General features: G+C 34.2%; 1 protein-coding gene across 2 annotated transcripts in view; it reads right to left on the bottom strand.

The window, feature by feature from the left end:
- The window catches only part of KCNH8 (potassium voltage-gated channel subfamily H member 8), a 166,813-nt gene that overhangs the window by 83,097 nt on the left and 58,252 nt on the right, over positions 1–25,464 (bottom strand). For both annotated transcript variants that reach the window (XM_418747.7, XM_040696227.2), the window contains exons 3-5: positions 14,270–14,401; positions 5,756–5,883; positions 2,415–2,655 (exon numbers count right to left, since the gene is read on the bottom strand). In XM_418747.7, coding sequence (XP_418747.2) covers positions 2,415–2,655; positions 5,756–5,883; positions 14,270–14,401 — 501 coding nt within the window. The remainder of the gene's footprint in view (positions 1–2,414; positions 2,656–5,755; positions 5,884–14,269; positions 14,402–25,464) is intronic.

Raw genomic sequence — 25,464 nt, 5'->3', positions numbered from 1 at the left:
TCCTGTTGCTCAATCCGTGATTACAGAGCTGTAATGCCTCAAGCCATGGTTAAAGGGCTGTAAAACAGCTGAAGGCCCCACCTCAGGCATTTTCCCATTGACCAATTCAAATGGAAGTGTCATATTTTACTCAACATTTCTCATTAACTTTTTCCAGAGTCCACAGATCATTTATCAAAGATGTTCTTCACAGAGCTGCAGTGCAACAATGCCCTCAAACTTATGTTTAAAATTATGCATACTGTTAATCGTACCATTTTTAATATGGTTACTCTGGTTCTTAGACATTCATTCAATATTTTAATAGACAAGAGACCACTGAGAGATGACTATAAATATAATATTTTCTTTAAATTTAATGCAGAGATTTAAATGCAGTATGATCCTTTACTGAATGCTCCATAATCCTTTTCAACAATTAATTTGAGAAAAATCAAGGCATTAATATAACTGGAGGAGAAAAATTATTGTTACAGTGCAGTGCTTGTGCTTACAAATAAAATTAGATATTCAAATAAATATTTTCTCACATTTTCAACATTTTTAAAAAATTTATTTAGATATAAACACAGTTTGATTTCCTGGATGATGGACCTAACAGTCTAACCAGAAAACATCAAGTAAAATTGATAGAATAACTTACTTTTATTTTTTCTACCCAACTATTTTATTGATCATAGACATACTATTTGTTTTGACTTACTAAAATTCTGTTTACAGCAAAGAATATAACAAAAAAAAAAAAAAAAGAAAGAAAAAAAGGTGCACTGAGCAATACACCATCTGTGTCGCTACAAATGAACTATACAGCACATAAATTGGATAGGCCCATATTAAATTCTCATGTGATCAGATTCTAACAGACGCATTCATAACATGGACTTCTTATCTACACCTGTGCGTGATTAAGAGTACAACCATTAGCAAAATGTCTTAGCCTTGAGTCTAAGGTTTTCATAAACATAAAAAGACTCCCAGGTAAATCAAGTGGAATAATTTCACACTGAATTCTTTAAAATGGAACATGGAGTCATTTATGACTCACTGGAGTCATAAACTTGGTCTTTTTGCATAACACAATAACTGATCCTCTGTGATCTGTGTTGTAGAACACAGATTTCTTACTGCAATACTATTGGGTAATTCAATATTGATCACTTGCGTTGAGAGTCAGCCAAGATGTAATAGTGAACACAAAGAGGAAAACTGCACCATATGCATAACAGCAAATCAATATAAAAAGGAGAAAATACAAATGTTTATCAATTCTGACATCTGATTTTTCCATCAGCAATGTAACTGTGGGTTTTACTGTCTATATTAAACAGCGAGATTAAATAAACTCTTCAAAATTTTCATAGGAAAATCTTCTGTTAAACTAAGGACAATTGGAGTTGTTGCTTAATATTTAATATCTAACTTTCAATCTTCAGGTTTCTTAGGGAGGATCATAACATTGCTGTCACATTTTTTTGAGAAAAAAATAGAAAAAAGTAAAATAGAAAAGAATGCTAAATATTAGGGAGATATTATTATTTTATTCATTTTATTTATCTATTAAAATCTTCCCCAATTCTTTTTACATTCAAGAAAGACATGTTCTGCTTCGCTTTTTTGTTGTTGTTGTTGTTGTTGTTGTTTTGTTTAAAACAACTTCTTCACCTGCATATTTTCAAAAGATCTGATTGTCAGTGTGATAGCAGACTGTGATATAACTTTGGGGGGAAATAAAACCCAACAATCTCTCTGTGACCCTATCCAGTGGTTCTTTTCTAGATTCATGAAGAAATGAATAAAAGATAATAGAAAATTCCTTTGCCAAACTTTCTTTGCTATTAGGCATCACTTTGTTTTCCTTTTAATTCATTGGAGGCATAAATATTAAACAAGGTCACTGAAATAAAACTTTAGAAAAAGCACCAGATGCCAAGCTGCAACATCTTAAATTTTATTCCAGTTGTCAGTATAGAAAATCAACACTGCATATTAGCATATACTATAATAAGAGTTTTAATCTTACAATACTAGCGATTTTCAACTTATAGTCTGTGTTTTATAAGTGTTTGCAAAACTCAATTAAGAAAAAAATGTGTGTTATAAATGACTTCATTGTAATTCCTGGGAAAACTCTGTGATTGGTGTTTTAGGAAACTCTTAGGCATCCACAAGGTAAAAAAAAACGTGAACCTTAAGTTCAAACTACTTTTTGAGAAATAGAAAGGCTACCTGAAGCAATTTAATGTACACAAACAGTTAATCAAAAGTTAAAATAAAATCTCAAACTATACAACTAAAATTCATTTTCTTTAAAATCATGAAAGTATATTTCCTCTATCACATTAAAACTTAAAAGTAAAACAAACAAACAAACACAAAAACAACTCAATCCCCCAAAAGCTCCAAATATATCTTACCAATGATAAAAAGAATTTCCACTGCAATGTCACTGACAGTTGTGCTTCGAGTTGTAGACAGCTCATCATGGCCAATAAAGCAAACATTGTAAGGTACAGTCACAGCAACATAAAACGTTGCCAGTAAAATAAGCCAGTCCCAGCCAGCTTTGAAAGTGCTAAAATGCAACAGTATGAATTTGGATTTTTTTGCATCTGAAACTTTGTATTCTGGAAATGCTGGTTTATCTACAAAAACGTTCTGAAAAAAGAAAAAAAAAATGATATGAGACAAAACAACATTTTGATCATGCCAACATTTCTTCCAATGATTTTTTTTTTTTTTTTTTCAAAATAGGGCAAAGAAATACGATGGTCAAATACAGACAAGAATTAAAGCTGTAAAATAACTTTCAGAACAACTAACACGTGTCATATGTGCAATATACATCTTAGGCACATTCTTTGAGTTTTTCCTATTTCCATGGAGAAGTATTTTCTGTGTACCAAATGCTGAAATATATTACTCATCCAGTAAATCAGTGATTTGTAGTAACATTGAATGGATATAACTGTGCCAGCTAGACCTAAATTTTAACTAGGTAATGATTATTAAGTACAGATTTATGAACAAGTGAGACAGACTCAGGCCTGCACTTCAAATAACATTAAAGAAATCTCAATTTCAGAATGAAAGCAGCGTTATTTTCAAATGTGAAAAGTGGCTGTAAAACATGGCATAAAGGCACTATCATCAAAAATGGAAAAATAATTATGGAAATAATATCACATTTTAGCTGTACATTTCATTAACTCTTCAAGCCAGCATTTCTTGAATTTGCTTCCAACTCACATTTCACATGAATGATTTCTACACTTGGGGCTGCCTTCAGGTTGTATGACAAACATTATATTAAATATTTTAAAGCATAAGATGATCATCACAGCTGCTTCTATAAATGTGGTTGGTTATGAGTTTTCTAACTCTAGGAACCTCATATACATACAAGGCAAATTGAGAGAGTCAGGCACGTGAAAAATATTTTTTCTGTTTTGAGCTGAAATTAGGGCTGCCTATGCTAGCTGGACAATACATAACGATGCATAACAGTTTCACAGATACACGAATTAGCTTTTCAACAGAGTTTGACACAGCAACTGATTTTAGGAACCTCAAAGGTCCATTGAACTAACCACAAAAACTCAGCTGTCTGAAGTTCATTGAAATGAGGTCCTAGAGAAAGAGTACATGAAGAAATAAAACATTACTGAAAATTTACAGTTTCCCAAAAGAAGTGTATTTCACACTTCTTTTTTCTTGTCTTATCTCTGTACTAGCATTAACAAATCTTTTTCTTTCTTACATGGTACTAACACTTCTTTAGACATATGTTTCTGAAGATTAAATATCTTCTGTGGCTGTTGGGGCAGGAAGAGGATTAATGAGGAATGAATTACATTGAATCAGAAGGGGTCTGAATCTGGCAAACTATTTTTTGCTCTAGGGACTGAATCTGGCAAAGTATTTCTTCTTCTGTTGGGTGAACAGTGGCTAAATGGCAACAGTTTTCTGCCAGACAGGCTAAAATGTTGTGTCTGTAAGGAACATAAGGACAAAATAGGAATGAATCTACAGAATGAAATAGATGGTACTGAAGGCAAAATATCCTTCCTACACATACTTCTCGATCTGTCAGAAAGTTTTTTCAGACTAGATGTAGCCTGGTCCAGTGGATTACACAGCTGCTAGCAGTTGGAGAAGATCTCTTGGTTTTGTTTCCTCTGAATGAGTACAATTCATGAGCCCTGAGATATTTACAAATCAAAGCAAAATCAACAGAAATAACTATCTAATTTTCTTGAAAGTTATGCTCTTGACCTAAAACAAAATACTCATGTAGACGCATTATAATAGGACTTCGGACCTGTCTGCCTTCACTGCTAGATAATATCTCATTTCATCCTGCGTCCTGAGACCTTATTGTGAAAGTAACAAAGGTTAAAGACTTCAGTTCTATGCACAAATTTTATAAATACTTAGCTTTCATTTCCCAGAGTTTTAAAAGAGCATCCTACCCTGATGAAAAGCAGCATATGCTTCATCAACAGTCTTGTGTTATTCACTAATAAATTTTTTTGCTCACTATCATTCTGCTTGTTTAATGTTGTTCCAGTTATGAAAAGATTCACAAGACAAATGTCACTTATTCAGCGAGTTGAGATTACTTCTGATCATAACGTTACTCACAATGAACATAAAAAGACAACTGTATGACCGCACATTTGATTACATTTGCCTTGTCTATCATATATTTTTCCTTTGAGTGATTCTTTTGAAATACTGACATCCTTACCTTCTGCAGTCATGAATCAGGGGGACTGAATTCTCATTGCTATTAGTGTCAATCCGTTTTAAATCACAGAGCTATGGTCATATTTTCCAAAGTTTGTATTTTTTTTTCTTAAATTCTTCCACTTATTTAACATTTAAATTTTTGAAACATTTTTTAAGATTTATTTTTTTTTAACATTTAATCTTTTTTTTAGCATATTTCTTTATTACAATAGTTTTTAACATTGAACATTTACACTCAGTTGAAGTATATATTGTTGTATGTAGTTTGAGGTATACATCATCTGTATATTCTCATGTTCTCAGTCTACTTTTCTGCTACTAATTTCTAATTTGGTAATGTATCTGCACTGTTCCTTAATTTTGGTGACCAATAATGGGTGGCAGAAAGATCAGCTTTTCAGGGTGATCACAATACATATCCTTGGTCTGCTTTTTCCTCAGGATAAAAAGGCACTATCAAAGATTTTTAAAGACATTTAACAAGTATTTTTCTCTGCAGTTAGGAGACCGTGATACCACCAGCAAATGGAGTCAGGACACTGTTTTTCTTTGATCTGCTTTGAAACTGCATGTATCTCATTATCTCAGTTCCCTTAACTTAGAATTCCTCCCCACATTTTGTCTTTTTACTTACATTTTAAACTTTTATGTCAAAGTGGATAACGTAGGACCTGATTTGAAGTAGACCATTTTGATACTAGTGAAATACAAACAAGAAACTAAATACTGTTCTGAGATTTTAAGATAGAATATTTCTGAGAAACAATTCTGATTAACTTAATATTGGGATGTTCCTGAGGTAAAATAAATAAATGTATTATTGATACATGAAGTGTACTGAAGTAGACAGAAATGAACTCAAGTATGCTTTACTCATCTTGCTATGATAAAGTTATGACTAAGACATTTTTCAGGTCCCTACTGGCCTTTTATAATGTGTTTTTTAAAAAAGAAATGACAGTACAAAGTATGTTAAAAAAAAAAAAAAAAGAAGAATCACACCTACGTTATTAATTTTTAATTTGTTCTTCTCTCTTCTTTGTAGGTGTCCAGAGATATGATAAAGGACAGCTCTACTCCGTCTTCGTGCTGAATCAAAATGTGACCCTGCTCTTCCTCTTCCTTTCCATTTCTCTGTAGAACAGAGGTGAGAGTCCATTAAACATCAGGAAACTGCACTTCAACCTTTGAGAACTGATCTACTGACATTTTAAAACTTTCTAGAAATAAGAGGAAATTTATAGATTATATGCACATGGTTTTGTCATACCATATACGTACAGTTTTGCTTAATATCTTGCAGATAAAAAAACAAAAACAAAAAAATCCTTCTCGTGAAGGGCAATTAAAATTCATTGTTGCATTTTAAAAGTTAAATCCATTTGCTCAACTCAGAAATGATTAATTGCATCATATGATTTCATGAATAAGATTACTGGTTCAGAAGAACCACTGACCAGAGGTAAGACTAACTACATAAAATGTCCTTACGAAGTTCCTACCCTCTTTTATTTTTTATTATTATTTTTTGGGGGGGGGGGGAGGGGAGGGGGAAGAGCAGTTGGATTTATTTTTTAAAACCAAACAAATAAAACACAGAATCAAAACAAAATAAAAACAAACAAACAAGCAAAAAACTGTATTCATTTGCATTTTAAAAACAAAACATGATATCAGAATGTGTTAACTAGAAAAGCTGTTCATTAGTAATATGCAATTTTTAATTTGAGGCTTTTAGATTTCTAATTTTCTTTTCACATGATCACAGGCATAATCACTTGACACGTTTCTTGATGACATTAAATCCATTAGAGTAGAGACTGAGGACTGTTTTGAAAGCTTTGTGCTTTTTCCCTCTATTCAGATATCTATAATTGTAAATCATGAGATCGTATTTTTTTCTTCTTGCTTATACAGTAGTAAATTCAAAGAAACTCCTGTGATTCTGATGGAATTACAAAGAATTGATGCATTCATTAACATACTCAGACTGTGGAGCATACGGCACTTAGAATCAAAATATCTGCATTTTTTTTCACAGCAAGTGACTTTCGTCACACAATGATTCCACCATTTGTAAGATGCTAATGCTATCTTTTCACTGACAAAAACCACTCTACTCCTAGAAACAGCAAATCAAGGATAGAAAGGAAAGTGTAAAATTCATTACAAACTACTGTCATTTTTCTGTGTAAGCAGAAAAAGATTTTTATTGTATTAATTAACAGTCAAAGAATACAAATTGTCTTTCTAGATATGATATCATAAGACAGTTCCGTTACTAGGGCACGTCAATAACTCATAACATAAATCAGTGAATGAAGTTAGTGATTTCTCCTGCTTTCTGATCTCTCTAGTGCCTTTAGGAAAAGTGGTAATTTTAATACTTACTAAACTGTTTTGTTCATTGCTTGCAGCCTTGCTGTGTGTTTGATTATTATCAATAACCTTCATACTTTCCATATCTATTTACAGATCACTATTCTGAAGATGATAGTTTATTTTATTTATTTATTTATTGAATGAATGTACAGCTGTTTCTTCCTGGAATGTACAGCTGTTTCTTCCTGATACTTAAAATTAATAGGTATCTGACAGATTTACTGTTGTCTTTTTGTTGCTGTTCTTAGGAAAAAAAAAAAAAAAGACAACACAATAAATCCAACCATCAGCGGGAAGGCACTTTAAATGCTTTTTTTGAGCATGAGATAAACATAAAATCAAAAGGATTTCTCATCTCCTCAACTGCTGTAAGAAATTAGTGTTCTAAAAAAGCTTGTTAGGGCTCTATTGACTGGCACTTCTACACATCATCCATGTGTGATGATAATCCCTACCTTGAAATAGAAAGACACTTTGCAAGTTACTCTTAACTCCCCCTTTCTTTGATGAGAAAAGTGGCAATATGTTTTTTAACACCTTGTGATGCCTTTCTCTGTTATGCTTTTTTGTATGTTTTGGTGGTGATTTTTTTTTTAAATGAGATTAACTATAGCAACATAATCATCCCCTGTGACAATCTCAGAAGTCTTTTCCAAGAAAAGGAACTAACAACTCCTCCTCTCTGTCAGTCTTAACTGTACTCTCATAATACCTTGAGAATTCTTATGAGCTTGTCAGGCACACACACACACACACAAAAAAACAAAACAAAAAAAAAAAAAAAAACAAAAAAAAAAACCAAGAAAATGCAAATCCTTTTCTAACTGTTGGCATTTTTTGTTTTATAAGAACATGAAAGATCAAATTTACAGTTAAAAGAAAGAGAAGGCTTAAGACTTTTCTTGTCCCTTTGAAAAAAAATCTACTCCTTAGGCATAAATCATAAGAAATTATACATTACTACAATAAGATACACCAGAATTAAATTCACAATTTAAATTTTCCTGTTCTGGAAGGGTTAATCTGTTCCACATGATGTTGGTATGGCATACTCAACTGTCATGGATCATTACCGCAGAAAAGATTTGTATACAAGTACATATGGGAATGAAAGATTAATACTTAACTTCTCTTACACACGACACAGGAAAATCCAAGCTACCGATTTATTTTTACCTAAGAAATCATATTAATTATTTAAATGAATAGCAATAGTCCACACAAAGATTTCTGAACATTCTTCCATAATTCAAGACATCAAATGAGTTCATAAAATACCTCCATTAAACACAGGAAAGAAACATCTATATTATACTGAAAGTGGCTCTACTGTATTCTGTGAGAGATGTAACTAAATGAAGTGCTCAGTAGTATATTAAAAAGAATAAAGAGAAGACTGCTTAGACAACATGTTTAAATTTACTAAAGCATATGTAAACTTATGCAGTGGCAGGTAACACTGAAACATAACATTTGTTGTTTCTTTTTGGAAAAAAAAAGATATATGCTGAACTTAATATACTTTCTGAATGTATGAATGAGATTCCAATTTGAACAACAACAAGGTAGAACAGGACAAAGAGAAATTCTGCTTAAAAGCTTCCAGGTATAGGAAAGACTCGAAAAGGTCCGTGATAATGCTCCATGTACATGCTGAAGCATTGTGGAAAAGAATGGTAATGCCAGGAGTTCAGGCATCTGGACCCTTCCCGTCTCAAATCACAGCAGAAGTGGCATGATCTCTGTTGCTGCTGTATTCCCCACACACTGTACAAAATTTTCCTTTGCATTTCTCTAAGGGTGAAATAACTCAGTGACTTGGCCCGACTGTGCAATGAGATGATGTTAGCTGGGGATATAATTTCTTTTCAAACCTGGATTCAACAGATCATTCATTAAAGAATTTCTCAGTCACTTTCAAATCTTATAACCATGCAAGGCTTCCTGTAAAACTTGCAGTAATTTATTTCTTTCCTTTTTAAACAACTATTGAGAAACTCCCATCATAAGGTAAGGAAAATCATAGCAGAAAGTGTGGTCTTTGCACAGACACCCATGAACAGCCTATGTGCCGCAAAATAAATCCAATGATATCTATAGAAAACACAATCATATTTAATCATATGCGGTATCATGAACTCAAAATTAATTTCATAGACAGTTCCCCCCCCCCCCCCCAAAAAAAGGAAAAAAATCACTATTCACACTATATCACACACTATTGAGTCAAGAAGTATAAATAGATTTTGTAACAATATAAAGAAGTTTCAGAAGAGAGAGCAAAGAGATACAAGTCTCTTTGGTATTAAAGACAGAATAAAAGCACTATGGACAATACACATTCTGTCAAAACCAGCCAAATATTCACAGAAATATTAGCTAGATCCAGGCTAAACTCTAGCCACTTCTCCTCTGTTAAGTGATTAACTGATTCAATAAGAAGTACTTAAAGTACATACCAGCTGAAAAGCTATTACAGACCAATTTTTTACAGCAGAAGAATGGTATGATTTTCATCATTTTAATACTATGACTTCAGATAAAATTCAGCTTAGAACAGTAAGAGAAAAGAAACAAAGGTAACTCTACTACTTGTTTCATGGACTGGAAACATTCATATTACTTATCAGATAAGCTGCTGACTATTCCACCATTAAAAAAAAAGTGGGGGGAGGGGGTCAGGGGGAAAGTAACCCAAACATTTCTGTCCACTTTCATTTTGATAATTGAAGGTGTACACTTCGAAATAAGAAAATAAATGCTCCTTTTCAGACGCTGGTATTTGTATCTATCTCATAAAATTCAGAACTGAAAGAAAAATAAAAATCCAAGTAGACAAATATTTTTCAGCTACTTTTAATAGCAGACTGAGGTCCAGCAGAACTCTAAAGGTAAGCTGATTTTTAACTATTTCCCTGCTACAACCTTCTCTCAGGTTTCTCCTGAAAGGCTACAGAGTCTGTTATAGTGAAGTAACAGATTCAAACTCCAACATAACTATTTTGTTACTGCATTAAAAAGGTTTGTTTGCCATGGCTGGTGAGTTATAGTTTTCTCACTAGGATTCTAAAGCCAGATCTGTCGCCTGTAAAAACATGCTGTGTTCGGGACAACTTGCCCAAAGGTAAGCCATGGGAGACTTTTTTTTTCTTTTAAAGTAGTTTAACAAGATAAGATAAATATATGTTTAAAAAACTATAATATTTTTGGTTTCAAACAGTTGCTAGAATGCCAAGAAACTCTCATTGCTCTCAAGGAATGAGATTTTCAGAAAAGGAAAGTGAAAGGATATAAAACAGTTTTACAACTTTAATTATACAAGGTACAGTGAATAGCTAGCAGCTGTAAAACTGTCTTATCTACAGCAAGGCCAAACTTGCTTTTGACAGACATTTTTACTGAATCTTCACAGGACTTCAAAGTTGCTCTGAGGAGAACTCCATTTGTGCATGAATTACATTTAGTATAGCTGCAACTACAGGTGAATTCTTCAAATGTTCCAAGTCCCCTAACATGCATTTCTGGACAGAGTGCAATATGTGCAATATGAATTCTAATCCTCATGGTCTTCTAATTCATAAAATCTAAGACTCATTAGGCTATGTCTAGGCTTGAGAAATGTCTTGAAAGGCATTTCTTACTTTTCCAAATTTTCCAACAGAAATAAGACATTTATTTATAAAGGTTTTCAAAGCTAACTCCCTCCACCCCAAAAACTCAAAACACAACATACTACATACAAAACTGTGAGGATTTTTTTTCTAATTGGCCATGCACACACTAAACGCATTCACTGTTTCTTTCGTGATGTCTACTGTCAGTCTGAAATCCTTGAATAGCAAAGTCTAAAAAGAAACTGCAGACATTTTATATTGTTTGTCATCAACCAAGTCCAACAAATAGGAAACCATGAAACTGAATAAAAAATTGTTTAAAACAAACCAAAAAAAAAAAAAAAAAAAAAAGGAAAGAAAAGAAAAAGAAAAAGCAACCCTATGAAGCTCATAATCTGGAAACACAGGAAGTTCCATATAAACACGTGAAAGAACTTTACTGTGATGGTAAAAAAAAACTGGAACAAGCTTCCCAGAGAGGTTGTGGAGTCTCCTTCTCTGAAGATATTCAAAACCGTCCTGAACATTTTCCTGCTCAACCCACTCTGGTGAAACTGCTTTAGCAGGGGAGCTGGACTTGATAATCTCCAGGGGTCTCTTCCAACCCCAATGATTCTATGATTCTATAACTGTACTTAAAAGAGAAATCTAGGAATACTTGTATTAGTTTACTAGGATGCATTGAGTCAAATGAGCTATTTGGTTGCTAATGCATATATATTATCATTGTTCCAACTTATTTCAGAGGACACGTAGCATTCTTAATATTTTCCCAAGAATCACAGTTTGCTTTTCCTTTTTATCTTTTTCTTTCCACAAAGATGCTTCTTGCTCATGTTCAAAACATATCCTGTGCTGCTCTGAGGGCTGCAGGAATAGCCACTCATGTTAACACTTAGTATAAAGCTATAAATAGCCACAAAGATCAACACTTCTAAAGATTCAAGACTCAGATACAACATATTTGCTTGCATAGAGAAGGCAGAAAAGGGAGAGAGAAAGCATCTATATGCTCATCTATATGTTCAGTAATAAAGACCTAGTTGTCCCTTAGGTGTTTCCACTCTTATGCACTAACCAGGATGAAAGCAGTTTCTCTTTATTGAAAGCAAGAAATCCTTCCTACTCTGATGGTCAGCCAGGAGCAAAGTCATCCCAGAGAAGATGTAATAGAGTCATTGCAGGACAAAGGTTTCCACAGCATGCAGTTCCTTTGAGCAGAGGAGTCAAACTGTTCTATCCCACTTCCTCCGTCAACAGGACTGCATGGTGCATCCTGAAACAATTCTACCAGCTTTAAATAATGTACATCTAGGTGACTGCCTCCTGAGTTGCATAAGGTGTTCTGAAACTGAAGTGTGTGCTCTGAATACTCACTGCTGTAGCTTAAGCAGTCAGGAAATAGCTGAGAGTAATTAGGCAGAATAATCAATCTACACATTACAGATTTTGTTATAGAACCCACCCTTGTCCATAACAGGCATTTTTTACATAAAATTCTGTAATGCAAAATGGTTGAAACAGGGTTTTTCACTTCTGGCACGCTGAAAAGAATGCTCCCTCCTTCCAACAAACAATGCATAATCAAAATAAATTTGATTTCTATGAAATTCATACAGGCCTAAGATTTAATTGGAAGTGAGAAAAGGCCACTCTGTTAATCTATAACACTGTAACTGAGTCTAATCCATGGGGTAGTCCAACTTTTCATTCATATTTACAACTGGGATAAGAGCATTTTTGCCTGTAGGCAGGCTAACTTGATAAGGGGGCCTTTAAAACAGGAATGACAAGGGAGAACAGGATGGTGCAATTCCTAGGAAGAAATAAACCCACATGATAGGACAGTGTAGGGGTCAAATAACAGCAAACAGCTTGCCAATCAAAACTTGCAGGTTCTGGTAGCCATCAACCTGCCTGCAGTGTGCCCTCATGGTATGGAAGGCCAACAGCATCATGTGCTGCATTAGGAGGAGAACTGCCACTAGGTTGAGGGCTAGTGATATGTATCCTACAGTTGGACTGGATGATCCTCTGGGTCTTTTCCAACCCTTGTGATTCTACAATTCTATGATCCTAAATGCTTGCACCAGGTGTGGGCTTCTCTGTACAATATTGAATGTTGCAATGTTGAAAGCAAAATGACAGTATTGAAAAAATGAGACCTCTAAGAACATAGCCATGATAAATGGTGAATCAGGTAGGGGTGAGGAAGAAGAATGGTTAATTAGGTTTAGGAAGAAGAAAAAAAAAACATATGAGAATTGCTGTTTGTAGCAACACTTCTTAAGGACTGTTGTACACATTTTTCCATTTTTCTCATCTGAAAGTCTCAGAACAAACTTAATGGCTCTATATAATGGTTGAAAAGGCTGCTTTTACTAGAAGAAAAGAAAAATATCTGTTAAATTTGTATTTATAACAAATTATAAATGAGTATTATATTCTATGATAATACTTTGTGTTCAAAAGAAATTATCGCTGACAACTTCTGGCATTTGGGCTGGGTAAAGGGAAATCAGGTGGACTTTTGCAGATACAGCGGCACAAAAGACTGACTAAAGTTATGTGAACAGATGAGATAGAAGAGATGAAATTCTGCAGATAACTGAAGAGGTATGAACACTTGAGGTCCGTAAAATAGAACGACAATCCACAAGTAAAAAAGAAAACAACAAAACAGCTTCCATTAAGCCAGGATAAATCTCAGGAAGATGTTATCATGAAAGTACAAAGGGAACAAATTATTACATATGAGACGAACAGTATCAACAATGAGAAAGAGTGAGCCTGGAAAAGGCTTTTGGAGATACAAACTGAGAATGTGTTAATAAAAAATATTGGTGAAAAGCAGGTGGATCTACAGAAGACTTAGGACACAAGGAATATGAAGGAATTTTTTTAGGTAAGCTTTCCAGGAAATTTAGAAATTAAGGAAACTTGGAATAATTTCCTATATGTATAATCTAAGTGTAAAAGATACACCAAAAATACCATAAAAAAAACTGTATCTCATGGAAGGCATCTATACATTCCCTTTTTGGTTCCCTAACCTTTGAAAAAGTAGAAGTATTATTTAGACATATAAACTGTGAAAATAAAATCCAATAATGCAATTGATCATTATGCAATGAATTTCACTCACTGAATGTTAAAAATAATTTTTAATGCATTTAAACAAAACATATACCCACTTTTCTGTTAATATGAGGTACATCCTACATGCCTGTTAGTAGCTGTGGACTAAGTGAAGAAGAATCAGTTATTTCTAGGAGTTAATTCTAAGGTTACGTTCATCACTGAAGACTAGAGAATCACTTTGTTTAGGAAGAATTTGAATGTTTTTCAAAACACCAATATACTATTAAATTTATTTTAAGATTGCTAGGTAGATTTACATAAAATTAAAATATATTCCTTGCAAATATTTTTAATAAATATGTGCAAAATGAGTGAAACAGAGCAGTGTAACTATGACACTCAAAAGAATTGCATTATCAATGTTCATTTCAATTCACACAGACCTTCCTTTTTGTCTTCTGCAGCAATCTTCACTTTTGTGTCTGTTATATCTTTGAAAGAGGCCAGAAATAGTACTACATCTCCTTTTTCATTCTTTATAGGAACAATATCCAATAGGCACCAGAATGAAGACCCTGTAAGGATAAAGAATGAATTTAATTCAATTCAAACAGCTGTCATTTAACAGAGATGGGGAAAAAAGAAGTGAATGACTAAATCTACAACTAATATAATTCTTAAAAAAAAAAAAAAAAAAATCTTGTTTAAGAGGTCAGTAGTCAGGAAATCACAGATGTTCAGCTCACGTAAATCTCTTTGCACCACTGGTTGAAGCTCAGTAATACTGCTTTCTCTGGAAGAAAGGCATTAATTTAGATGCAAAATTTATCTACAGGGATCATTAATAGAGTTTAATGAAGCTGCTTATCCCTCTGAAACCACGCTTTCCTTTGAACTCTCAACTGATTTTACTTATTTTACTCAAAGAGTTTTCACTTTGTTAACTTCACATCTGAAGCTTTTATGTTTACTATAGAATTATTTTACCTTAATAATCTGACTTGATACTCATTAAAATCTCTTAACACGGGACCTGATATTCAGAGCATCATTCCACCTTTTCAAAGATACTTAAACTAATCAGACATCAGACTTAGAATAGAAATTGTAAATGCTTGACTCAGATTAATATAATCTAAGAAATAATTAACTCTTTGCATTTCATAGGTGAGACTTATAATGCCACACATCATCTGTAAAATTAATACCAGTTTTCCTTACTATCCATAATGGTAAGCTTGCTAAAACATAATTTAGAAAGCAATGATTTTGGTAATAATTTTAATTTTTGTTAACCTTTAATTTTCCAGACTCGATCAATAATTATACCACTTAAAATAAGTGAAATGATTATTATTCTCCCTGATTGTATCACAACACCTATTTGCAAATTACGTTGTTCAGTTCATTGACATTATTCATAGGTTAGCCATGAATGCAGACCACTCAGAAGAGAAGGCAGTGAAAGCGTAGGTCCTGCTCTGTGCTTAGAGGGTAATGGAGATCTCAGCAAACATCCTGGATTTCAGTCCCATACATTCTAGGATAACTCAGTCCAGTGCTAAGATTTTGGGCTTTTCACTGCCTCCAACCACCACCATCCTTCTAATTCTATTTATAAGGTGCATAAATAATGCTGAAGTATGTCTTTTTTTTGCTTTAAAATTCATATTTGGAGATGTGTCTATGCTTCCATAGTCATGTTCCTTCCCACATACTACTATCAGCATTTATATACTAAAAAAATATATATTCAGAAAAGAAAAAATGAAAAGTTTCCTGAAACAGTGTTACCACTACCATCTACTGCCAAAAGATAACTGAAAATTGGAGGTGTCCTTATAAAGAAGGAGGCATCCTTAGTTTATTTGCTCCAAACTCTATCCTCCCTCTTCCAAACTCTGAATATTGAAACTGAACTGGACACACGAAGATTACAATTCACCTTTCTAACTTAAATTTTCAACTTGAATTTCACTGTCTGTTGAAGACAGGTAAGAATGGGAGGTGGAACAGTGGCACTCCTTTTGAAAGACTTCCACAGCCGAAGATCTAGAAGTATGCATCAAAGAGCATACATCTGGTCCTCTAAAGCCTGGTTAAACTCCTCAAGTAGTAGTTTCTGAGGGTGACATTATTGGTTAGGTCATCAAATATTGTTTGAATGTAGGGGGAACTTTCCACTAGGTTTCCACATTAGAGTAGAGACAGGGAGGAAAAAAAGATTGGATAAAGACAAAAAAATAAAAATAAAAATAAAGAGAAAAACAGGCTGGCTTTATAATGGGCTTTGGGTTTAAGGATATTCATTAGGAGATTGGAAAGACAAAGCAATCAAGGAAGATCTTTTAAATGAAGGTGGACATCAGAAACAAGGTATTTCCACACTTTCTTTCTAATTTTCTATTCTTAATCAATTTTTGTGTAGACATTGTTTCTATATCAAAACTTTGCTTAGTTCTTTTACTTTCAGAAATGTATAGAGCAATCACCCTATCAATCTGGAGTAGTATATAAAAAGAGGAGAGAAAGCATTAAGCAAATATACTTTCTTGCTTAAAAACAGAATAGTAAGTATCTACGGAATGTTGTTATAACTCTTGAAGTGGTTAAGTTCTTTCTTTTAAAATTACATTCTGCACTCATTGTAGCAGTACTTTCAGTTGGACAAGAGGCCACTCTCAAATCTCGTTTCTAAACAAAACTGATAGTAGCAATGTTCTTTTAAACATTTGTTGCAGTCTCCAGGAGTAGAAGCATACCTTATTCTTTTCTGTCTTCTCAACACATATACATAGATTAATCATTAATTATTAATGCAGAAAGTTAGAGACATCAGCCACATCCATACAAATCTTACTCAGTTATGCTAAAAAGCACATCTGGTAATGTTAACTGAAATTCTAGATCTGTATATTTAAGGAAGTATTTATAACACTGTAAGTTAGCAATGAATAGAAATAAAGACAAATACTTGCAGTGTTACATATCATAATGCATATGCTTTTTTAATGTAATTAAGGTGTCTTAGAATTCTTTGTTAGTGAACAATGGTCACTGAAATTGATCCATATCATGTCATTGTTTAACATCATTTTTGTGTCTCTTCAATCATATCTCATTATCTGTCTTCATTCTCCTCCTCTATAAATGAGTTTGAAAACATTTTGATTAAGCAAAACAAATATGCTTAAGAAACGGTGTGCACAACTAAAGAAAACACATATCTGATGTGTGCACATACTTACTGACTCACAAATAGTTCCAGGTTAGTGTCTAGTATGGTAAAGCTGCCTGTCTTGACAATACCTTCAGAATTTCAAAGATGACTCTTTTAGGCTTTCTGCCAGTGCTCTGAAGAAAGCAAGTTAATATGAAATATCCTTCCAGACTAGAGATGACCTAGTTTAGGTCAGGACTAGATCAGTATGTGCTTACACTCTGTCAAGAACTGAAATGTGCCAACTTTCACTATAGATGAGTGTTCTTAGAAAAATGTACAGATCCAACGCAATCCATTATACAGCTTTTACTGAAAGTCAACATCATATAATCCTATAAGACAAAAGAACTTCCTACTCACTGAAAAAATAAGGCCCTATTTTCTTACTGTTCTTTTGATCTCACTCATCTGTGAGAAAGAAATTCCTTCCCTGCTTCTGATTGTGCACACAAAGATTTTCTGTATTGCCAAGAGTCATCTGTCAAAGACATTTCTTTTGGAGGTTTATTTATATATGGACTTTTATTGCTCCAAGCCACCACTCTGTGAAGAAAAGTCTAATCTTTCTCTTGCATTATGAACTGATGGTTTAAAATATATTTTAATATCCTCAAGGCTTATATAAGTACATCACAGGAAAGGAGAAAAGAGACCAAATGAAGCATAATCTTATCACAAAGCAATTTAGCTATACTCCACCTTTTATATATACATAAAAATGGAGTGCTTTATGGTCACTCTCTCACTCTCCTTTTCTACCTTTCCTCACTCTGACAGCAAGAAGTCTCCTCAGACTGAAATCAAAACAAAGTTCAACGGTGCAAGGAGTTTATGAGGGAGATTTCATACTAAACCTTGCCACTAGAGTGCTAATAATCTTTAAAGCCTAGCATTCCTCTCAGTAGAAAACGATGACTGCCTAAGACAAGCAACAAACTCAGACAGTTAGCTTTATTCATGAGCTATGTGACCTCAGCATGCAACAATACTCACACAATCTTAAGCCATGCCCATCTCAGACAAAGTCCATTTCAAAACTCAGAATAGAATTTTTTGATGAGGATTGCAGTGGTAACGTAGTGTAGAAATATTATGATATTAGAAATGTTAGTGGTATTATTGATGGTCAGACACATACGAATATGAATTACGTAGAACAAGTAATACTGATGTGAAACTGTCTTCTCCTTACACTTCAGAAAGCCTGGCATTAACATGGTACAGGAAAAGTAGATTACGGTTTTTTTTTTTTTTTTTTTTTTTTTTTTTGAGTGCATCAAACATCAGTGCATGTAATCAGTGGTTATATCCAATTCCAGATTTTCTCTTCAATGGGTCTTTGCTTGCCACAGCGCTCTCCAGACAGACACTGGGCCAGGTTGTGCTGCTTGTCTATCAGTCAAGGGCAGTAAATAACAAATGAACAAATTCTTGTGACAGAACTCCATCTGTGGTGAGAGGAAGACAAATCAAGATGCAGACCTCTTTTATGAAGCTGTAGACCTATATGTAATGTACTAGACCAGTAAAATCAAATGTTTTACAGAAATCAAACAATTGAAGAAAAAAGAAGGTGTAAATATTTTGCATACTGGATACGATAGTCTTGTGGCAGAAAACAATCACTCATTTTAAAATTACTGTAATTACACATGCCTAAGAGGGCAGAAGTAAGCTGCAAAAGATCATAAACTGCCACATTTTGCTACATTGCAGAACTTGACTTCAAATACATGTGAATCTATCCCTTAAGAGCATGCTAAAGAAAACAAAAACAAAACAAAACATGAACAAAAAAATTACCATGTCCCTTTTTCCAGGGTTTGTTATTTAAAAGACAAAGATAACATGCGTTTTCATGTATACAACCCCAGTGCATTGACAATAGGATTGGTGCTATATATTCAGCTTTACAATACAGTCTCCTTTCATTTACAGAATTATTGTTAGCAAAATAAAGCTGATGCTTTATTTTATTTTACCAGATGTCAACAGTTTAAGGGCTGGTCCGGCCCAGTTTCATGACTAGTGGGGTGGAAGGACTTCACAAAATCCGCACCTCCAGGAAGGGAAACAGGGGACCCCAAAATAATTAAAAAACAGTGGCAATGATCTGAGGAGAAACAAACTAATTTACTAAATATAGTATCAGAATGTAAGATAACACACTATAATATAATATAAATCAACAATAATTGAGAGAAAGATTGTCTGAGAGCCAAAGGCCTTATGCTAATACTGAAGCCTTGCGTGCAGTCGGGCGCAGCAGTAGCGAACCAATCCGACAGGGAACACGGCGAGACGAGAAGAGGGATGAATCAGATGACCTGCGCCCTTATATCTGTTCCCTTGAGCAGGAATGGTAACAGTACTCGAAAAGGCTCTTGGGGAACGTAGCTCTTCTTCTCTTCCAGACAGGTACCCGGAACTAAAGCATTTGCTCTTTAACTCCCAGTACACTGCATGATGTTGTGATGTGGAATACTGATAACCACAAATCATAAAACCATGACACCAGAGAAGTTTTAGCAGGATCATTTTCTCTTTTTCCACCACAGAAGGTGGCTGTCACTGCACGACTGACAGCAGAATGCCAAAGACTTTGTGTGGGGAAACTAAGGTGGCTCTTTGGTTAGCTCATCCAAATATTCCAGCATCTCTGATAACATTTTGTTTTGAATGTTTTGTCATTTTGACAAGGCATCAAATTTTTTTGAGGAGAGCAAAGAAGAAAACAATTCTTATAAAAAATGTGATTGAACTAAAAAGAAAGGGAATGTAGCTGAAAGAGAAAGCAGAGCTGTAATTAAAGCACTTTCTCTCTTTTAAATACCAAAACTTTGACACTAATCAATTAACACAGTTAATACAAGGTTTTGCTACTTTAAGCAAATAAGTATTTCATTCATCTCTATATTTTTTTGTGAAATGGCATGCATGTACTAAAAAAAATCTATTAATTTTTCCTTGAATTATGCTACTGTTGATGACAGCTTATGTACTACATCCTGGTGACAGTCTTTGGTCTGACAATATTGCAAGAAAACTAACAAGACAACATATGGGATATCAGGTAACAGACACATATAGTCACTGATGGTTTTTACTAACACTTTCATGGCAGTAGAAAACAAGCTGAAGAACACGTGACCAAGAAGCAATCCTTGAAAGCTGTAAGAGTCGATTTAATCTATCTCAAAAAGTCTCAAACCCGAATGCTGAGAAATCCTAAGAACTTGATAGATGGAATGTAACTGGTAAAATACTTCAAAAACAAGGTAAAAAAATATGGTTCTGAATGAATAAATATATAACAATTAATTACGTAGAGCTGCCTAGTGACTTAGAAACTTCCATTAAAGATATCCCCTCACATCTGTGAATAGGTGATGGAATACATATGAAGTCTCTTAGATTTATCAGGTCTCATGAGAGGATGTGAAAGTCCTTTTACCACATTTTCTCCTCTCTCTTTAAGTGTCCAGTTTCATCCCACTCCCACTATTGTCAGGGAACTTAGTAACTCATGTCATATTGCTCAGCATGTCTAATTCTTCTGCCATGACTCCCATGAGGAGGAAAGGGAAAGAATGTTCATTTTCCGAGGAAACACTCTACAGCAGAGCAATCTCCAATCTTTGCCTTGCTGCAAACTTACTGTTTTAGGCAGAGAAATACTTACTTCACCTCCTCAAAGTCTTTATTTACATGGAGAGAGAGAGAATCCTTGTCCTGGCAGATTCTAGTCTGAGTATGTGACTTTTCCAATTTTGATGTTTTCTAAATTTTATTTACTTATTTATTTATTCATATGCAGCCCCAGTACAGTCTGCTGTACACATTTTATGCTAATTTATGAACTACATTTGGCTTTGTTTACTCAGCTTTCCTATCTCTCCTTTTATATCTACTTTATACTACTTTTCCGACTTAAACAAATTCTTTGTTTCAAAATCCTCTAGTTACATTCGCAATTTCATTGAGTAAAAGCAGAGAAGCAAAGCAGTGCCTATTAAACCCACGTGACATTCATTATCCTTATGTGTGCTACTTACTTTTTGTCTGTTCTAATTTCCTTTCCCTATCTCCATCCAGATTAGAAAAGAAAAATGCATTTAAGCAGATAAGTACTTCCCTGATGTAATACATTTAGTAGATTACATTTATAACAATTAGAAAAATACACAGCATTATCTAAAAACTTGGTGAAGTCAAGGAAATGTGTTCTGTTTAAATGCAAAAGGCATCAATAATACTAGCATTAATACTAGCAGCCTGCAACTTATTTTCCTGCCACTGCCAAAGATCATTACTCCATTATACTTGTAATACTACAAGGTATTTCACTTTTGTCAGTTAACTCCTAGGAAAGGCAGTTTATTTATATAATTGTATAAAGGAAATGCAATTATATAATTAATTATCCAATAGGTAAAGTCTTAAAATCTTGCCTTAAAATATTCTTGCTACCTTACTTGGTAATAATTATAAGTCTAACCATACAATATATTTAGCCAGTGTACTGGGAAAAAAAAAATCCAAGCAAAATATGGTTTCTTCAATTTCGTTCAATGGATGGTTTCAGAAAATGTCATGCTTTGTCCTTCCTGAGGAGTCTAGTCTTTACTCTATTCAGATGATATCTGGGTTTTTTTCATTATTTTGAGTTGCACAATCCCTTAATGTAGAAAGTCTACTTTCCCTCGATTACTCTATTTTTGAAATCTATTGTTAGAACTGTGTTTATGACCTACGGTGCTTATTCCTTTTGGATTTTAAGAGTTCATTGTTCAAAATATAGACTTAACCACAGCAATAAATATGATTTCTTTTAGCCTATTGAGGAGTGTACATTTGTCCCTTGGGGAAAAAGAAACAAATTTTCTTAAGCCAGGATGACTTACCTTAGTGTGTACATACATATGCATACATACATGAAAAACAAACAAATAAACAAACATATTTATGCACAATTTTTTCTCACATCTCTGTTTCTCCCTCTAAGTTACTCAATATATTTAAAATTTTGTCTGATATTTCTGATATCAGGAAGGGATATACCCCACATTTATCTGAACATAGTCATTGCTTCAAATGTAGTTATTATGTCTTTGAGCTCATAATTTTATACTTATAAAAAGAAGTTTCAAAGATAGTACAGAATTTGTGTTTTCATGGTCCGGGCTCAGGTAGCTTTGACAATGGCAACTTCTAGGAACAAATGACCTTACATCTTCAGAAAGGGAGGTCTCCAGAGGTGGGAGAGGAGCCATTTGCAGCCTTATGCTTACTTATAACACGTTCAAAGAGTTTTACTTGGAGAAAGGGATATTCTGATGGATAGTTTTCTACTTCCTTGACCTGCAGACCATGCTGTTTTTCATGCACTCCAGGATCATAGAATCATAGAATGCCCTGGGTTGAAAAGGACCTCAAAAATCATCTAGTTTCAACCCGCCTGCTATGTTCAAGGGTTGCCAACCACTAGCCCAGGCTGCCCAGAGCCACATCCAGCCTGGCCTTTAATGCATCCTGGGACAGGGCATCCACAAGCTCCTTGGGTAACCTGTTCCTGTGGATACCTTTGGCCTTCTTGGCCATGGGGGCACGGTGGTGGCTTTTTTATTTTTTTCCTCTAAATATTCATTGGCAATTTCAATCATGTTTGAGGATTTTCTTCTGAGACTATAATTCATTTAGAATTATAATAACAAGAGCATTTTAACCTGCTCTTGACTTTGTTCCCACCAGTATCTAGAAGGAGGGGGACAAGACTGGGACCTGCTAAGAGGTTGCGTCACGGATCTGGATTAATATCACCCTCCTGCCAGTTTTAAGGGTTTGTGCAGAAGGGTTTTGAAACACACACTGTAGAATTATGTAATGGTGTAGAGAGGATTAATCTTTCCTGTTCACTATTTGAATCCATGTGAGCACATGCTGTAAACAGAATCTACGCCTGCACATTGAGAAGACTTACAGCAGCCCTGCCATTTGGAAAGCTTCTGCAATTCCCCAAGCCAAAGCAGTAATGGGGCTCAATAGACAATGCTAACATGAGCCACCTGCCATTATTAAGAAATAAATAAATAAAACAAAAACCTGTAGAGCTGCTGCAAGAATTCAATGAAATTATAAACAGAAGAGGTAACAATTACATTCTGCAGCATGGTCCAATAAAGGGTTTTGAAGATCATGAAAAAATTAGGGAAATGTCAGCACATGGGATCCAGGTGATATCAGCAGAGATGGTAATTTTTTCTTTCTTTAATCAAAAAACAGCCTAACTTATTTTGAAGCTTGGAACAGCTTCTTTGGAACAGAAGCCAAGTTTACCTGAATCTGATTTAAAATATGAGAAAATTTGAAGTGAATAGTAAGTTGTTTGAATCCAGGATCCTGCAACAAGATAAATACTTAAATTTCTTCTTAAAATGTATGTGTAAAAGGTGGCATAATTAACTATATCTTAGAAAAAATAAAAATAAGAAGTGCATACAGCATAACCATTCAGAACTGGAATCCCAGAGTGCCTGTGTGGAAACAGTCTCTGAGTAAGCGTGTGTAAGCAGTAAGAGGCCTATCACTTTGTAACAATGCAATAAGCAGCAGGAAATTCTTACATAGATTTGTTTATTTACTTATCAACATGCTTCTGGGAGAACAAATCTTTTCTTGGAGCGTAAGTATGGTTTTAATAAATCATACTGTTACTGAAAAAAGCTATTAGCCAATGTCATGATGAGTGTCACTGGAACAAAGTCTCAGCACTGTCAGTAAACAGCAGCAGTCTTGTTGAAGTCTCTTTAAATTACAGCAAAATGTTTCAGATGTTCCAGATAACATGTGGGATTTTACTGCCTCTCCCTCCTTTTTTTTTTTTTTTTTTTTTTTTTTTCCTTCTAACTGAAGCTCATTCCTTGATTTTGTCTCCTCACAGACTTTCAATGATGGTTTCACCCAAGACTCTGCAGCCTGTGCCAGAGTACTGACACCTACCTCATCCTCCCCTTCTGCTGCTCTCACAGCAAAGCTGAAACTCTCTGTAAATTCCACATACTTCGAGGCTATACGTTACATTTTAAAAAATGAGATATTAGCAGAGAAAAGGAGCAAAAATTCTGTTATATGAAATCAGGAAAATAAGTACATGGCTTCTGGCTACATATGCATAAGTACACTGTTTTCTAAAAGAAAGGCTTCCCTAAAATCACTGATACTTCCTACCACCTACCTACTTCCACCAGCTATGTGAAAAAGGAGGAAGAAAAAGAAAAAAAAAAAAAAAAAGATGCTTATATAAAGGTACAAGCTATTGTTTAAGGGTCATGTAATTGTTGTTAGATATTACCATCAGATTCATTTCTCAGTGTTGCTTGCTTTCTTCATTTTCCCCCAACTGTCCTGTACTTTGTACTATATTCTAGATAATATGAGCAAATGAACTACAAAAGATTTCAACTTGCTTGTTTTCAGGCCACATTCTAAAGTAGAGCAGCGCTGACGTCACTTTGCTAGGAACTATCCTGCTTGTCAAGGGACTTCCGGTACATTAGTAACAAGGCATCAGTAGAAAATTGATGCTTCTACAGAGAAAATTTTAATTTTCTCCAACCAAAGATGTCTAGTAAATGCCTCTTCCCTATCAGCCAGGTTTTATGTTTCCCAAAAGCAATTCTAAAGCAGAAAGTTAGTTCATGTGCTTCAGAGTGATAAAGAATTCTGTCTGAAAACAGGTTATTTTCAAGTTATTTACAATTAAAGTTAGATCTTTAAAATTCTTGATGGAAAATAAAAAGATACCATTTCTGCAAAGAGCAAAATACTCTTTGAACAAAATAAAATTATTTAAAAAAAATCAAGGAAAACTCATTTTGCTTAAATTTCTTTAAAATGTATTCATTTTCTTTGTTTTTAAATAAAATTATGTTCATACTACCCCTAAAAAGTCTTTATTTGTTCTACATATGTCACACAACAAACACAATTACTGTGTGGAGTCTTCGACCTCCTGTAATTTTATTCAAGTTTACTCATAGTAGAGGTCACAGATGATGTCTTCTCTTAAGGCTTATTTCATTTGCTTGTGACTATGATTGCTGCTTATCTGAGAACACTGTTACACACTTGACTTCAAACGACATTTTGCCTAATGCTATCCAGTAACTCAGTGAGGCTTTCACTCTTTCTACATGCCTATTCCACTCATCTGAAATAATAAAGAAATAAGAATTCAGAGCTCTCCTTTAGACAAGAGCACAGAATTTTTGAAACACTATTAAGGAAATACAAGATATCCTGGTTTAACTGCACTGAGTCTTGGAAATAAATAATTGAGAATAGTTTTGCATCCTCTTGATTCTAAGAGTGATTTACCAAACCCTTAGAGGACAGGAGCTACAAGGCCTGGCATAT

This window comes from Gallus gallus, chromosome 2 (assembly GCF_016699485.2).
Source record: "Gallus gallus isolate bGalGal1 chromosome 2, bGalGal1.mat.broiler.GRCg7b, whole genome shotgun sequence".
NCBI classification, from domain to species: domain Eukaryota; kingdom Metazoa; phylum Chordata; class Aves; order Galliformes; family Phasianidae; genus Gallus; species Gallus gallus.
The sequence above is the reverse complement of the archived record's forward strand: the minus strand, read 5'-3'. Positions and strand labels throughout refer to the sequence as shown.